Below are 16613 nucleotides of genomic sequence, written 5' to 3'. Positions count from 1 at the left end.
GGGGATTGTTGCACCTGTGTGTACTGGAAGGAATTTCCGCTGAATACCTGTCTCGTGTCGACGGGCAGCCTCTGGGCCGTGTTCCCTAAACCGTGGTGAAAACAGCTGGTCTCAACACACAAACAAGGGTGGTCGAGTTTCAGCATCAGCTCTGGACACGGCCCGCCCAAAGCCAAGTGTGGATCTTTCTCCATTTTGTGTGGGGCCTGTGCCTGTGGGTACGGAACCGCTCCTAGTAAGCGGCACTTTGTGTTTCCAAGGGACGTTTCCAGGGCAGCTCAGAACACGTCGAGGTTGCCTTCTCCCCTCTGCTCAGAAAGTAAGAGCCTGATGAAAACCAACAGCCACCAGTTGTTGAGTGCTTGCTCTGCCAGGTGCCATGGCAAGTGCTTGCCCGTTTGGTTTTTTTCTTGTGATCTTCCTTGTATCTCCTCATGCTTGTTTGCCAGATGCATCTTGAGTGTAGGCTGGTAAAACAGCTTATATAAGAAAGAGAAGCCACATTCTGCAGCCCCTCGTGTGCCGTCTGCAGCTCTCTGGACTTTGCAACATTGTGCCCACTGGGCAGCACCCACGCCTATCCATTGGACAGAGGATGTACTCGGCTTCTTTTCGAAGTTGGCTAGAGGGCAGCCAGCAGAGCAAAAAGGAATGTTGGTCTACACCATGAGGAAGGGGGCCAGGTTTTAGATGCCTCTCTGAGCAGAACGGACAGTTTTCTCTTTTTCCTGGGGTGGAGTCAAATTGTTCCCACCTGTGAATACCAGGTGCCTGTTTTGTTGTAAGGATGTTAAGGATGATCAGAAAAACAAACTACTGCTGATAGCAGTTTGTTCCTAGGAGGGAACAAAAAGGCATTGTTTTGGGGCCAGAACCTCAGCTGCCGGGGAATGGTTCTGCCTCTGGGTTTTATTCTCTTCCTCTTTGCCATAAAATCAGTCATGGAGCTTGAGAGTCTCTGTTTCTTTTTTGTTGTTGTTTCTTTTGAGACGGAATCTCACTCTTGTCGCTCAGGCTGGAGTGCAGTGGCGCCATCTCAGCGCATCGTAACCTCTGCCTCCCGGGTTCAGGCAATTCTCCTGTCTCAGCCTCCTGAGTAGCTGGGATTACAAGCACTTGCCACCACACCTTGCTAATTTTTGTATTTTTAGTAGAAACAGGATTCACCATGTTGGCCAGGCTGGTCTCGAACTTCTGACCTCAGGTGATCTGCCGGCCTCGGCCTCCCAAGGTGCCAGGATTATAGGCATGAGCCACCGCACCCAGCCGCGAGTTTGTTTGAACTAATGCCTGTATGACCTTGTCTTTGTCATGACCAAGCACCAGTTACAGCAAAAAGTGTCCCTCATGACCATTTATTTTATGTATATATATATATTTTTTGAGACAGGGTCTCACTGTGTTGCCCAGCCTGGTCTTGAACTCCTGGGCTCAAGTGATTCCCCCCACCTCGGCCTCCCAAAGTGCTGAGATTATAGACATGAGCCACCGTGCCTGGCCTACGACCACTTACTTGTCCCAGGTCTTGCTGCTATTCCTTAGTGAGATCCCAGAAGCAGAACACACCGTACATGTGATGGGAGAACATAGGGTAGGGAAAGGAAGACTCCCGTGGAATCTTACATGTTGGAGCTGTTTGAGGGCCCGGGTTCCCTAGCTTAGCACCAGATCATAGAGGAATTCTGCTTTTTCCAGTTACATCAACATTTCAAACTTTTTAGTCTGAACTCTTCAGCCAGCATTCCAGCCAGCCCCACCTCCTGTGTTCCCTTCTACCTCTACCTCTCCCTCATCAACCATAGCAGGTCCCCTCGACTCAGTCAAGGCTATGGGCGTTTCCATCTTTTTTTTTTTTTGAGGTGGAGTTTCGCTCTTGTTACCCAGGCTGGAGTGCAGTGGTGCAATCTCAGCTCACCGCAACCACCGCCTCCTGGGTTCAAGCGATTCTCCTGCCTCAGCCTCTCAAGTAAATGGGATTACAGGCATGTGCCACCATGCCCGGCTAATTTTTTTTTTTTTTTTTTTTTTTTAGTAGAGACAGGGTTTCTCCATGTTGGTCAGGCTGGTCTCGAACTCCTGACCTCAGGTGATCTGCCCACCTCAGCCTCCCTAATTGTTGGGATTACAGGTGTGAGCCACTGCGCCCGGCCTGGTTTCCATCTTTACACTGACTCCAACGTGAAAAAAGTGCCCAGACCAGAGCCCTCCTTCCTAGTGGACCATCAATTTCTCCACAGAAGCCTTCAGTAGAGCTGCCAGTGCTCTTTCTGGAAATCCACGCGATATATACTCAGTGACATCCTCATTTGCACGGTCCCCTGCTTTCACATGTATTCCCGTGCATAAAGACTTCGGGGGAAGAGTGGCTTGGATAGAATACAGATCACAACAGACTTGGGATCCCAGAAGAGACGCTGAAATGTTGAAGTCATGTCTATGAGAGTGATCTGTAACAGATTTGAGTGGAAAGTGACATTCTTGGGTCCAGTCTACCAAGTTCTCAAGTCCAGGATGTGAGAGGCAATTTCATGGCAACACATAAGAAAAAATATTCAGCTCTGCACCCTGGCTCATGCCTATAATCCCAGCACTTTGGGAGGCCAAGGTGGGAAGATTACTTGAGCCTAGGAGTTCAGGACCCGCCTGAGCATAGCGAGACCCCATCTCTACAAAAAAAAAGTAAAATTACCCAGGTGTGGTGGCATGCACCTGTAGTCCCAAGCTACTCAGGAGGCTGAGGTGGGAGGATCACTTGAGCCCAGAAGATTGAGGCTGCAGTGAGCCATGGTCATGCCATTGCACTCCAGCCTGGGCAAGAGAACGAGACCCTGTCTCAAAAAAAGAGAGAAAAAAAAAAGAAAAAATATTCCATTTGAGATGACTTTGCAAGTTGAGTTTGTGTAGCATGAATTAGGTGTGATTACTATGAAAGCTAATTTGGTCTTGAGCGCTGGAAGGAGGAGTAGCCTTTTTGCCAAGAGATGTGCTGGTCTCTGCTATGCTGTGCATTGGTTAACACTTAGTTGGGGCATTGTTTTCTGTTCTTTTAAGACATTGACAACCTGGAGTATGTTCAGAAGGATAAACAAGGTATTGAGTCGTATGAGGAATAATACAAGGAGGAGAAGGTCAGAAACGAGAAATCTTGGAGTTTATGTGCGCCAGTTTTAAATGTTTGAAAGGATTATACAAGGAAAGGGCATTAAGTTCTTGTTTTCTGTGATTCCGGAAGGCAGTAGTGAGAAGTTTTCACTCACGTCCAGAGAGAACTGTCTGGGTTGTTCAGAACAGAAATGTTTGCCTCAGAAATGTAATGAGTTCACTGTCACTGGAGGTGTGTAAGCAAAGGTTTGACAGAGACTTAAGATGTTAGGAACCTGCCCTGTGGTGCTCAGTCTGCCTCGTACAGGCCTTGATGCAACCACCAAATCCTGGAATGTCAGAGCTGGGAGGGACCCCTCTATACTGGCCTCTGATCCAGCTCTTTGATTTTACAAATAAGAAAAAAGTCTTTTGCACTGTGTTGGTGCCAAGTACTGCCTTTCCTTTGGCTTTGTTCAGTGAAGTTGACTGCAGGAGAAAGCCCTGTTCTAGTACCTATGGAGCTTACCTTATGATGCCCCTAACTTGGCCGCGTCTGTGGGTGCTGCCTGTGCCTCAGCGTCACAGATGACTCAGGCCAGAGGTCCAAGTCCTGTGAGTGTGGCCCAGCCCGCCAATAGCCAGAAGGCCACATCTCAGTGAACCCAAAAACCACAGAGTCTGTTTCTTGGCTCGTGCTGGAAAGCCCTGCTCCCAGCAGGTCTGTCCTGGCCTTGGTTCTTGTAGCATGTACTCATTACCTGTTGGGAGACTTTGTATTCGAGCCACGAATCCAGCTCTTCTCCCAGGAGGTGATTTGAAAGGAAGGAGTAAAGACCAACTTCAAAGCCCCTTCCCCTCCCATTTTCCCTGTTAGATTTGTAGCCCAGTGTTGGCCAGGCCTGGGAATTGGGTAATTCATAGCTACAGCTCAGATTCCCGGAGCAAGTTTCCACCCCAGGCCTGCACGCACACCTCAGCTTCAGACACTCCATAAAGCTTTTGGAGCTGAAATATTTTCTTTTCTTTTTACTTTGGTGAAGTAGGTCATTTTGAGTGTGAAGTATTATGTTTTCCCTTTTTTCTCCTTCCCCCCAGAAGTCCTGTGGTTGAAAAGTTACGGACATAGAATCTATATCCGTGACTATGACATTATTCAACTGGAAGAGTGATTTTCGGGGAGAAACGACTGAAAACTCTGAGAAGAAGAGAATTACTGACACATTAGGCTTTTAGCTGATCCACGTTTAGGGACCAAGGTGACGATAGAGACAAACCCAACCAGATGTTTAATTGTGATCGGCTGTGCTGATAAACAGCTGGTCCCATGGGAGGGCCTTGCCCTTGCCTCCTGGCTCCTCCAGAGAGGTGTCCCCTGTGTTGCCAGTCTCCTGACGTTTTGAAACCTGCATCTGCCTGTTGTGATGAGCATAAATTTCAAATGGCAGGACTTACAGATCCAACTCAGAGTGGCCCCACCACCCCACTCAGTAGTCCCAGCTGACTGAGTGCTCTGCCATTCTGTTTGCCTTTAAAATGTTCATCTTTGCTGGGTGAGCTGGCTCATACCTGTCATCCCAGCACTTTGGGAGGCCCAGGCAGGTGTATTGCTTGACCCCAGGAGTTTGAGACCGGCCTGGGCGACATAGCAAGACCCTCTCTCTGCAAAAAAAAATTTTTTTTTTAATTAGCCATGCATGGTGGTGCACACCTGTGGTCCCAGCTACTTGGGAGGCTGGGGGAGGAGGATCACTTGAACCCGGGAAGTTGAAGCTGTAGTGAGCCATGATCGCACCACCACACTCCAGCCTGGGCATCAAAGCAAGACCCTGTCTCAAAAAAACGAAACAAAACATAATGTTAATCTATGTTAGGAAAGTTTTAAAAGGCGCCAGGACCATTGGTAAAACTGATGGCTCTCCGTTGAAGGAGTTAGCTCTTCCGTGGAGACAAGCAAGCAGGTGACTCCAGCAGTTTGCTCCCAGTCATTCCCAAGTTGGTCTGTCATTTCACCCCCTCCTCATCTTCCTGGAGCTTCTGAGGCCCCCCCACTTCATGGTTCAACAGTTGTCTAAGCAGACTTCTCCGCAGTCTTTGCAAGCTAGTCCCTGTGTTGTCCTGGCCACTGGGGAGCCCTGATTTGAGCGTGTCGTTCAGCCTCTTGACTGTGGGTATTGATTTCAGCCCTGTGCTCCCCGTGCTGCCTGGCTTTCCATTTAGGAAAGAAGCCTAGGAAAAGCCCACGCTTTTCTCTTTGGGCCTTCACGGTTTGTTTTTTTCTTTCTTTTTTCTTTTTTTATAGAGGCTGACCTCGAACTCCTGGGCTCAAGCAGTCCTCCCACCACGGCCTCCCAAAGTGCTAGGATTACAGATGTGAGCCACTGTGCCTGGTCCTAGGCCTGCATGTTTAAAAGAGGTTCTTGATCAGGCACAGTGGCTTACGCCTATATAATCCCAACACTAAGTGGAGACCGAGGCTGGTGGATCACTTGAGGCCAGGAGTCAGAGACCAGCCTGGGCAACATGGTGAGACCCCGTCTCTACTAAAAATACAATAATTAGACCGGGCGCAGTGGCTCATGCCTGTAATTCCAGCACTTTGGGAGGCCGAGGTGGGCAGATCACCTGAGGTCAGGAGTTCGAGACCAGCCTCAACATGGAGAAACCCCGTCTCTACTAAAAATACAAAATTAGGCAGGCGTGATGGTGCATGCCTGTAATCCCAGCTACTTGGGAGGCTGAGGCAGGAGAATTGCTTGAACCTGGGAGTCAGAGGTTGTAGTGAGCCAAGATCATGCCATTGTACTCCAGCCTAGGCAACAAGAGCAAAACTCTGTCTCAAAAAAAAAAAAACAATAATTATCCAGGCGTGGTGGCAGACCCCTGGAATCCCTGCTACTTGGGAGGCTGAAGCAGGAGAATCAATTGAACCCAGGAGGTGGAAGTCACAGTGAGCTGAGGTCATGCCACTGCACTCCAGCCTAGGCGACAGAGCGAGACTCTGTCTCAAAAAAATAAAATAAAAAGCTCTCCCTTCTGCCTCCTTGACCAGAGACCTCACTGCAGGGACTCTCTGGGCTTTTCCTCTTGAGCCCAAATCAGCTGAGCTGTGGTAGTGAGTCCTGGGCCCATTCCTCCCTCCCTGCAGAGTTGGGGGATTTTGAAATTATCAGGCATGGGCAGGGGCCAAGGCAGGGCGGGTGAATTCCTCTGCAGCCTGCTCTCAGCGCTTGACCACATTTGATCATTCACTCACAGGGATGTGCGGGGCCTGAGAGTGAGTCTCGGGCGATGGTAGAGCCACCTTATTGAAATAGCATGTTAGCATTTAAACAATATTAATACTATTTGACTCATTAAATATACAAAGGCCAGTTAAAGTGCTTCCATGTGTGTGCTGTTAGTTCTGGCGGGCGACTCCTCAGATGGCTTTATGTGGTTTCAGACAACGTTTTAGCACATTCTTAAAATACCCACAAAAGCCTTTATGTAAAAACTCATAAATGCAAACCACATAAAAATTATTTTTTTCCTTGTTTCATGTCATTATGATCAAAGTACAGTAGGTAAGAAATAAATTTTCAAAAACGTGTTGTGGTCCCTCTTTAATTAATGCTTCACGCGCAGAGCAGAGCCATAAACCAAGTAGTGGGGGCGCTGCCCATCCGCCCTGCAGTCACCTCCCACCTGAAGGTCCCGGAGCTGTCCTGACAGCACTCGCAGGAGAGGCTGGTGCTTCTGGGCGATTCTGAAACAAGCCTTTCTAACCATGCAATCCTCTGCTCCCTTTGTCTCGGAATGTCAGGTTGAGACTTGTGGCTGCCCCAGTCCCTGGAGATTCCTTTTGGCGAATGGAATGCAAGCCCATTCTTGAATTATTGTAGTGTCTGAGCTGTACCTGCAGAGGCCAGGTCTCAGCACGTCTGACTCACCTCAGTTGGAGCACCCCGATTCAGAGAGGGAACAGATTCAAAGCGAGAGGCCAACCACGCCACCTCTAACTCTGTCGCCGTTGTTTCTTTATTAAGTCAGATCGACGGTAAATTAGGATACTATCCGACTGAATACTATCCTTGCTGTTAAAAATGATTATGGAGATCATGCGGCTCCATGGAAAAATGCTAATGATTCTGTGCCAAGTGTAAAAAGCTGAATTCAGCATGGTACTCTTGCTGTGCTTACGGTTATATAAAAATGCATCTGGACTGGAAGGGAATTTGGAAAAATCAGATTTATGGGATAAGTTGATTTATGGTATTGTGGGCTAATTTTCAGATTTCCTTTTTTAAAAAACAATAATGTTCCTGCAGTAAGTTTTAAAATTGTGGGTAACAGAATAGTAACCCCACAAGGAGGTCACAGTTGAGCTTGCATTTTTACCTCCCCTGGCTCCAGCATTTGAAACTTTAGACCTGGTCACTGTGGCCCGCCAAGGAGAAGCTGCCTGTAGTGGGAGCCAGGCCACGGGGTGGGACGTTGGAGTGGAAACGGCCAGTTCCACCCTATAAAACTTTAATGCGGTTGTTTTATTTTTCTGGAAGAAATGGAACGCTCAGGGATGGGACTGAGGGGAAGCAGCCGTGGGCCACCTGGTGCTTTTGAACTGGTTGCCGGAGGGTGTCAACAGTGTCAGGCCATCGGGATTTCTCCTGGTTCCCCTCCAGGGCAGCCTGACCTGCCTCTCCCCAGTGTCCCAGCACACAGAGGAGAGCAAGCCTTGGGCGGGCACAGCACCGCAGGTCTGCGTGGATCTGTGAAGGAGCGGAAGGATGAAATGCCCCTGGGCTGCAAGCCTTCTTTCCAGAATGGCCAAAGGAAAGAAGGAATTATTGGCCCATCCTTTTTGCCAGCAAAGTGGGGTTTTTTTGTTTGTTTTTCTTCCCCCTCTTTTGATGTGGGGCTGCTCTCCCTGTAAGCTGGCTGAAAGGGAAAACCGTGTGCTAGAACCAAGCCATCTGTCGCCAACAGGAAGGGTATTAGCAGGTCTGTTCTGAGTTGCTCTTCTCTCGGTAGTGTTGATGCGCCTCGTAAGTTAACCTTCAGGAATCCAGGAGAAGAAGCCAGAAAGGCTCACAGAGCCCATGCTGCCAGTCATCTGAGCCCTGCTAAACCTCAGGTCCAGCAGGGGCTGTCAGTCCCTCTCCAGGTGTTCCGGGAACATTCCAGAATGGCCTGATCTCTCCAACTCTGTGTGGGGCTGGTCCAGACCAGGAGGGCCCTGTGGAGGCAGATGGGGCCTTGGGCCCTGGACCAAAACACTCATCAGCTTAGCTCGCCTTGCCCCAAGAAGGGAGAGTTTCGAGACAGACTGGAATAAAGGAGATGATCTTCTGGAGTGGGGTCTCTGAGTGCCAGTATTGGCCGGTGTCCTGGACGTCACCTCTGCCAGCAGTGAGCTCTGAGCCCCACAGGTGTGTCTGTTCATCCAGTGGTCCTTTTCCTCTCGAAGGAAAGGATGCCTGTGCTACACCTTGCCAGAGCCAGACCCTTCCCCACCCTGTGCAGTTTGACCAATGATGAGCTTAGCATCTGGCACCTGACACATCCATCCCACAGGTGTTCCCTGAGTGGCACTTGTGTTAGCCAGGCAGCCCTGCCCTCATCTGCCCTCCTGCAGACTCGCCTGTGGACGCACCATGGTGTATTCGGTTTGATAGCTTAATCACAGTGGGTAGTACCATAGAGGGAACGGGACAGGATGTGGTCCTGCCGCAGGGAGCCCTCGGGGCGGGGCCAAGGGTAGCCCACCTGAGTATCAGCCCCCTGGATGCTCCACAGGTCTGAGGGTTGGAGTGAGGGCAGACCAGCCAGGGCACCCTCATTCTCCTGGGAGGATGCTTTGCTTCCTTGGTCTGTTGGTCTCTTAGTTACCTTACACTCTGGTGTATTCGTGTACTGATTTTTCACAAAAGCTTTTTAGTTTGGAACAGTATGACTTACTGTCAAATTGCAAAAAAAAAAAAAGTACAGAGAATTCTTGTATACCCATCACCCACATTCTGTAAATATTCACATTTACCATGTGTATTTTTTATTATATAATAGCTTTGGGGAGACATAATCTACAGATACATGTTAATTTCTAGTACTTAATTTTACATTAACTGTTTGGTAGGTGTCTACTTTTCCTAATTGTTTGTCTCTCAACAGCCATAGAAAGTAGATTAAGTCCCTAAAGTCCACGTTCACGCCACTGGTCCCTTAGTAAACAGTTGGACGCATACATGCGTGAGCATAGCTCATAGCTGGGGCTGGGCATGCTAGAGGTGTCGTTGGGTCCGTCTGACTCCCAAGCCTGGGCCCACCTTCCCAGCTGTCCGGGGCTGAGGGCGGTGTGCTCCCAGAATACGCCTGCCGCACCAGGGCTTTGGGGCTTAATAGGGGTCAGAGAGGCCCCAAACTTTCTGATAAAGGTGTGCTCACCGTGAGAGATGAGATTGCTCACAGTTTCATTGGTTATCAGCAGAGATGAGATTTCTCTTTTTGGGGCTTAATTGGGGTCAGAGAGGCTACAGACTTTCGCCACAAGAAATGAGATTTCACTGGTTATCACCAGCATTTGCAGTTCCCATCAGCTGACTCCACCCCTCACCTCTGCTCACGGCAGCCCCAGCGAGCCACAGTAGTTGACCTGGGTCTGTTGGGTTTGGGATCCCAGACTGATTCCCATTTCTCATCTAACCTTTTCGTTCCCTCTTCTATTTGATCGTAATTAGAAATCCCTCTTCCATTTCATCATAATTAGAAATGTTTCTGGGCCAGACGCAGTGGATCACTTGAGGTCAGGAGTTCGAGACCAGCCTGGCCAACATGGCGAAACCCCATCTCTACTAAAATTACAGAAAGTAGCTGGGCGGAGTGGTGCACACCTGTATTCCCAGCTTCAGGAGGCTGAGGCAGGAGAATCGTTTGAACCTGGGAGGTGGAGGTTGCAGTGAGCCGAGATGGTGCCACTGCACTCTGGCCTGGGAGACAGTAAGACTTCATCTCAAAAAAAAAAAAAAGAGAGAGAGAGAGAGATGTTTTTGTATTGACTCGGATTTGAGGAGGAAGCACTGTCTCAAGCTGAGCCCTTCATTTCCGGCTAGCGCTTTGTAGGAAATTGCTCCGAAAGACCAGCTGGAGCCCTGGTCTGTCAGGCTCAGAAGGGATCAGCGTGTAGGGAGTTTGTTGCGGTATTTTCTCATCTGCCCTGTAACCCAAAAGACAGAAATATCGAACAACCGTGGTCACTCCAGTAGTCATGGCCTGCACAGATTGTCACTGGATGTCACTCGTGCTGCGTTCTTTATCTGGGAGGAGTGTGACGCCTAGAGAGGTCCAGTAAGCCAAAGACCACAAAGCTAGAGGAGGTGGCAGAGCCCAAACTCAAGTTCATCTTTATGATGCCTAAACCTACTACGCCCCCAAGAATGCTGCACCCCCTCCCCAAGCCAGAGAACGATCAGAACACACCCAAGAATCGGCTCCCATAACTGTTGCAGGGAGGACCCCAAATCCCAGAATCTTTGCTGAGCAACAGCCTGGGACCCAGGCTGATGATCTGTCCTTTAGCATCTAACAGGCACATTGGCCTATTTCCTGCAGGTATTTTGAAGGCGGCGTCTCATCTGTCTACCTCTGGGATCTGGATCATGGCTTTGCTGGAGTGATCCTCATAAAGAAGGCTGGAGATGGATCAAAGAAGATCAAAGGCTGCTGGGATTCCATCCACGTGGTAGAAGTGCAGGTACCGCCTCCCAGCAGCTGGTGGCCGGGGCCACTAAGTACAGAATCACACCAAACAGTGCCACGCTGCTCTCTAGCAGATGCAGTGAGGAGGATGCTGTAATCTCTGAACCCCTAATTCTGAGAAATGCCTCCAGGCCATTTGGATAAAGATAAGTCAAGATTGCAGGAGTCATTGATGATTAAGTTCCCAAAAGAAATACACAATTACAAATGTCCCTTTAAAAACCAGTTGGAATTTTATAAGAAAGATAATATTGTGAGGCCGGGTGCAGTGGCTCACGCCTGTAATCCCAGCAGTTTGGGAGGCTGAGGCAGGCGGATCACTGGAGGTCAGGAGTTCAAGACCAGCCTGGCCAACATGGGGAAACCCCACCTCTACCAAAAACACAAAGAAAATTAGCCAGGCTTAGTGGCAGGTGCCTGTAATCCCAGCTACTTGGGAGGCTGAGGCAGGAGAATCACTTGAACCTGGGAGGTGGAGGCTGCAGTAAGTTGAGATCACACCACTGCACTCCAGCCTGGGTGACAGAGCAAGACTTTGTCTCCAATTTAAAAAAAGGTAATATTGTGATAATGACCTAGGAAGGGAGATATTAGGATGACCCTGAATTCAAGGGGCCACTTCAGGCTCTCCCTCAGCTCAACAGATCTCTGTCTTGTCCTTCCAGGAGAAATCCAGCGGCCGCACCGCCCATTACAAGTTGACCTCCACGGTGATGCTGTGGCTGCAGACCAACAAATCCGGCTCTGGCACCATGAACCTTGGAGGCAGCCTTACCAGACAGGTAGAGTTACCCGCTCATAGCCAGTTGCCAGTGCCCACAGGTGCTGGCCTCAGCGCTGACCTGCAGAGATGAGTGAGCAGGTGCCCTAGGGTAAGCATGTTCAGCCAGCTATAAATCCACCATCTAAGTAGGGCTTCGCATTTTCAAATGAAAGCTCTCTGGGCTGTGCAGGGTTGCCCATAGCTGCTGGCACGCTGCTGGCCTCCTGCTGAGGGAGGTCAGGTGCTGGCGTGGCTCCTCCTTACTCCTCAGGGCACCGCACATCCCCATGCTTCGGCTCATGTTGTGCTGTGATAAGTGGTGCTTGGCTCTGTTTGCCTTCTCTGTGGCCATGCCCAGCCCATCAGTCAGGCCAGCTCTCTGGGAACTGCTTACCTGAGCTCAGAGTGTCTGCACCTTGCTGCCCTCAGCCTAGTCCAAGGACCAGCATCAGCATCACCACAGAGCTTGTCAGAAAGGCAGAAATGTCAGACCCCCCCCCAGACCTAGAATATCAGGATCTCTGTTTTCACAAAATTCTCCAGGTAATGTGTGTGCACATTGAAATTTAAGAAGTGCCCTACTGGATACCTCTCTCTTATCCATCTTTTGTTTGGGTATCTCTAGCAACCCTTCTCCACGACGTTGTTCCCAGGTTCTGTCTAAGGCAAACTTGGACTTGGACTGGAAGGTACTGCCTTCCCTGAGCAAACTTGCCTCCCCTTCTACCTTAGATGCTCCCGTAAGCATCTAGGTGGGTTTAAGAACCTTGTGTAAGGGTCCATGTTCAGGACCCTTTACATTCCCATCCCAAGAGAAGGCCTTAATCTTGTGCTGGTGCAGGGCCACAAGATGCTTGGCGTAAAGGGGGAAGAGAAAGCATAGACCAGGTGCACAACTGGGTTTCACAAGGACCCCGCTTTGCCTTCGGAGAAGTCAGTATTGGCAGAAACAGCACAGCTTTGAGAGCCTCAGAGGGGCGCCACTTTCTGCAAGGATGCCCTTCCATTCTCGGTTCCAGTAGTCCCTGACTTTCCACTGTGAGAATTCCTTTTAACATCAGAGATATCTTTCAGTAAGATAATTATGCTCTCGATAGCTGTGGATAGAAAAAATATGACTGAAAGGATCAGTGTAGTAAATCTTTTTTTTTTTTTTTTTTTTTTTTTGAGACGGAGTCTCGCTCTGTCACCCAGGCTGGAATGCAGTGGTGTGATCTCGGCTCACTGCAATCTCTGCCTCCCGGGTTCAAGCGATTCTCCTGCTTCAGCCTCCCGAGTAGCTGGGATTACAGGTGTGTACCACCACACCTAGCTCGTTTTTTTGTATTTTTAGTAGAGGTGGGATTTCACCATGTTGGCCAGGCTGGTCTCGAACTCCTGACCTCAAGTGATCCGCCCACCTCGGCCTCCCAAAGTGCTGGGATTACAGGCATAAGCCAGCACACCCAGCCCAGTGTAGTAAATCTTTAAGTGAATTTGTATTCTACTAGTTACAACAACATCTACGTGCATTTAAAAAATAGTGATGCAAGGTGAATGTCAGCCATCATGCCTGGGAGCCTCCCTCCACCTATAGAGGCTCCACTGCCTCTCTTGTGTCCGAGGGGCTGGAGACCAGAAGGGATGTTGGGGTCCTCTTTTTGGCATCTGAGCAGGGATATCGCGGTCCCATCCCGGAACTACTCAGTAGTGCTCACAGGGTTGGGGGAGGGGGTGGTGGTTAGCCTTTTTGCATGGAAGTGGACTCCTATCTTCCAGGGGCCATTGGCTGGGGAGGAGCAGCCAAATCCCCAGGCAGCCAGCTCCCCTGCAGCCTGACTCTCCCACATCCTGCCACCTGGGGAGTGGGTGGAAAATCCTGAATCTGTATCCAGAGACTGCTTCCTGCATCACTTACCACTCCAGGCTGTTGATAATTCCACCCGGTTTACAGTGACCTGGACAAATATTTAATCCTCAGCCCTCCTAATAGTTTAAATCAAAGCTGTCAGCCCATGGCCAGAGTCTGGTTCCGGCTTGCCCTGAGCAGTGTCTCCTGCCAAGCTCAACCCAGGCCTGATGAGTGCCTGTCCTCAGCACACCTTGGCCAGGGCTTCGGACCTTGTTTGCATTGCCTTTTGCTCTAGGGGCTTTAATGAGGAAATTCATGCTCTGCCATCATTCTAACGGCTGATCACATCATTCATTTGAGGTGCATTAAAGCTGGGGCTGGGTTCCAGTGTAAGTAACTACAGAAAGGGGAGGGATTGCAACGAGGTAGACAAATCTAAGTTAATGATGCACAGCTTCTGAGCAGACAGGGGAAGTGAGGGTTGCAGAGCTTGGCTACGGGTCCAGAGGAGCCTTGGAAGAATGCCTGTGCTTGCTTGGGTGGGAGTCGAAGGGTTCCGGGAGAGGTGAGCGGATCGGTGGTAGCATGAACACGCATGGTTTGCAAGCTGTCCCCTTGGATTAGATCGTAACCAAGGTCAGGTTATTCTCGTTTAATAGGTGAGGAAACTGAGGTTCAAACTTAAATAATTTGCCCATATAACTTAACCAGTAAGAAGCAAAGCCAGGATGTGAACCCAGATTTGCCTGGTGAGAAAAAAAATATGCTACTTTCTACCACACCACAGCTGTTGTGGTCTCGATTCATCCTTTGTGCCTGCCATTCGGCGACTGCTAAATGAACTGTCAGATGGAAGTGCATAGAGCAGTCAGCTCGGTGTAGACGGCACACTGTCTCAGCAGCCGGCGTGAGCAGCTGCAGTGGACCTGTGGCCTCAGAAGCAAGCAGTCCCCGAAAGCAGGACCAGCCCTGCAGAGGCCCACATGGGGTCAGGGCTCCCTAGACGTGTGCTGAGCAGTGCTAAGCAGTGCTGCCCTCTGGGCCCCTCTTGCAGGTGTGCCTTTGTCTTTCAGGATGGTCTCCTGCTGGAGGCCACTTGGCCACTGGGGTGCATTCACTGCTAGAGGCTGTCAGGAGGGCTTTGAGGTTTCTAGGGAATCCAGTGATCTGATGGGATCTGCGTTTCCAGAAGGTGGTTCTGCCAGTGGGCTTGGGGGATGGGTGGTCAGAGGGAAGCTATCAGAGTCATCCAGGAGAGAGATGACAAGGGCCTGGATCAGGCAACCCTGGGAGGGTTGGAGGGGACACCCCTGCAGCAGAGAGGTCAGTGAAGAAGCTAGTGTCCATCTGAGACAGGAGGTAGCAAGGGCGGAAACAGAGAAGGGCAGGGGAAGAAGGGCAGGCTGGGAGGCATTCTGGAGTGGAGTGGGCAGGGGCTGGACGACCAAGATGTGAGATGGGCGTCAGATGAGAGCCCCCTCACTCGAGTTCCTCCTTACACAGTCCTCACAGCAACCTGGGCCTGACTTTTTCCTCTGGAAACTTGCCTTCATCCAGGTCACCCACGCTCACATTCCCTTGCCCCACATGTCAGGAAGGAAGGCTGCTTGATTTTGGAGCCATCTCCCCAGGCCCACAGTGCCAGGCCCTAGCCCCAAGAGCCATCCCAGCCAGCATCAGCACCCTCAGCAAGGCCCTGTGGGTCCCCAGCTTTCCCAGGGTCGTGTGGCCCAGCCTGCCTCACCCCGGCAGCAGTAGCTGCCCTTCCCTGTGTGTGGTCCTGGGGACACCCTCGTCTTCCTGTTTCCCATGGCCCATCTGGAGAAGGCCGCCAGCTTCGGCTTGCTGGCATCTTGCAGGGATCCCTTCCATGGGCACATCAGGGTATGCCCTGGGCCCACTCATATCCCAGTGTAGGTGGCTGATGGTAGGCCAGTGACCAGGGCAGAGCGCCACTCTCCTGGGCACGTGTGACAGAGGTGGAGGGCCTGAGCTGCGCCTGCCCACCAGCCAGAACACAGCCAGACCAGGCAGCGCTCCCTCCACCCAGCCCTGCCTCCGTCATTTTACCTTTTATTTCTCCCACCTCCAACCACCAAAAGATGTTTCTCAGGGACGTCAACTAGAAGACAAGGTAAATAGCTAGTCTTCTAGCAAATTCCCGCAGCAGTGGGACTGTCGGAGAGAAGGTGAGCCGCAAGCCAGCCAGATCGTACCTTCCTGCCAAGACTTGCGGATGCATGTGAGGAAAGGCGGGCAGAAGGTGCCCTCTAGCACACTGCCACATGGGCCCCCGTGGGAGGGTTGTAGAGCAAGTGAAAAAAGGTTGCAAGCCTCAAGTTCCAAGAGGTTGAAAAGGAAGTTGTACTGAGAGGTCACTTCTTCTGTGTGACAGCAGAGACGTGGGAAAGAGGCGAAACTGTAAATCTCTGGAAAGAGATCCAAGGTTTCCCATCCGGGGAAGGGCCCTGCAGATGTTCGTTTGATATTTTCTCAGCTTCTAAATATTTAGAAATGAAGGTGGAATGTTTTGTTGAGTGGGGAGATCAGGCGGGTCATTGGCTAGTGAGCCCTTTCTCCCCACTCAGCAGTAGACACCCCCAATATATCTTGAGGCAGTAAAACCCCAGCAGAGGCACTTGCCTGTGTATCCTAGCAGGAACATCCTCTTTGACTCGTGTTTGGCAGTTAGGCCAGGCAGTATATTTTTGTCACGGGGAAGAAGCCCATTGCCCTTCCAGATGCAGGGAACAAAGGGTGGGCTGGGCCCAGCTTGGCAGTTCCAGGAGTGCACGCTCGCTGGGGAGGCCTGGCTGCAGCTGCACACATGCTCCTCGTATCCCGTGGGGTTGCCTGGGTTCGGGGGTGCAGATGCTTGAGCAGCACAGCTTCGAGGGGCGGCTGGGTTTTTGTCAGATGACCTGGGGTGGAGTGACCAGCGCCTGGCTGGGAAGGAAAGCTGGCCTGAGACAGGCTCCCCACAACCATCCCATGCTGTGAAGGGCGGAAACCGGAGAGGAAGGGACTGGAGATCCCTGGCAGGAGGGGGCTGAGGCAGGGATGGACCCTGCTCAGGTTTTCTGAGCCCTGGATTGTGGTTTGTCCTTCAGTTTTCTGGTAAAGGATGTAGATGAAATTGAGCCAGCAGAGAGATCTCATAAAAGGAAGCAGGTTTCAGGATCACCCAGACCTTGGTTCGGATCC

At 50.7% G+C, this 16613-nt stretch overlaps 1 protein-coding gene and 1 pseudogene across 4 annotated transcripts in view; both read left to right on the top strand.

Annotated features, from left to right (window-relative positions):
• The window catches only part of CAPZB (capping actin protein of muscle Z-line subunit beta), a 147915-nt gene that overhangs the window by 118782 nt on the left and 12520 nt on the right, over positions 1-16613 (top strand). For all 4 annotated transcript variants that reach the window (XM_030912974.1, XM_030912973.1, XM_010385550.2 and 1 more), the window contains exons 5-6: positions 10669-10810; positions 11481-11597. In XM_030912974.1, the coding sequence (XP_030768834.1) occupies positions 10669-10810; positions 11481-11597 (259 nt within the window). The remainder of the gene's footprint in view (positions 1-10668; positions 10811-11480; positions 11598-16613) is intronic.
• On the top strand, positions 12922-15547 carry LOC104679827 (annotated as a pseudogene).

This window comes from Rhinopithecus roxellana, chromosome 12 (genome assembly GCF_007565055.1).
Source record: "Rhinopithecus roxellana isolate Shanxi Qingling chromosome 12, ASM756505v1, whole genome shotgun sequence".
In the NCBI taxonomy this organism is placed as follows: Eukaryota; Metazoa; Chordata; class Mammalia; order Primates; family Cercopithecidae; genus Rhinopithecus; species Rhinopithecus roxellana.
Note: the sequence above shows the minus strand (reverse complement) of the source record. Positions and strands in the feature narration are given on the sequence as shown.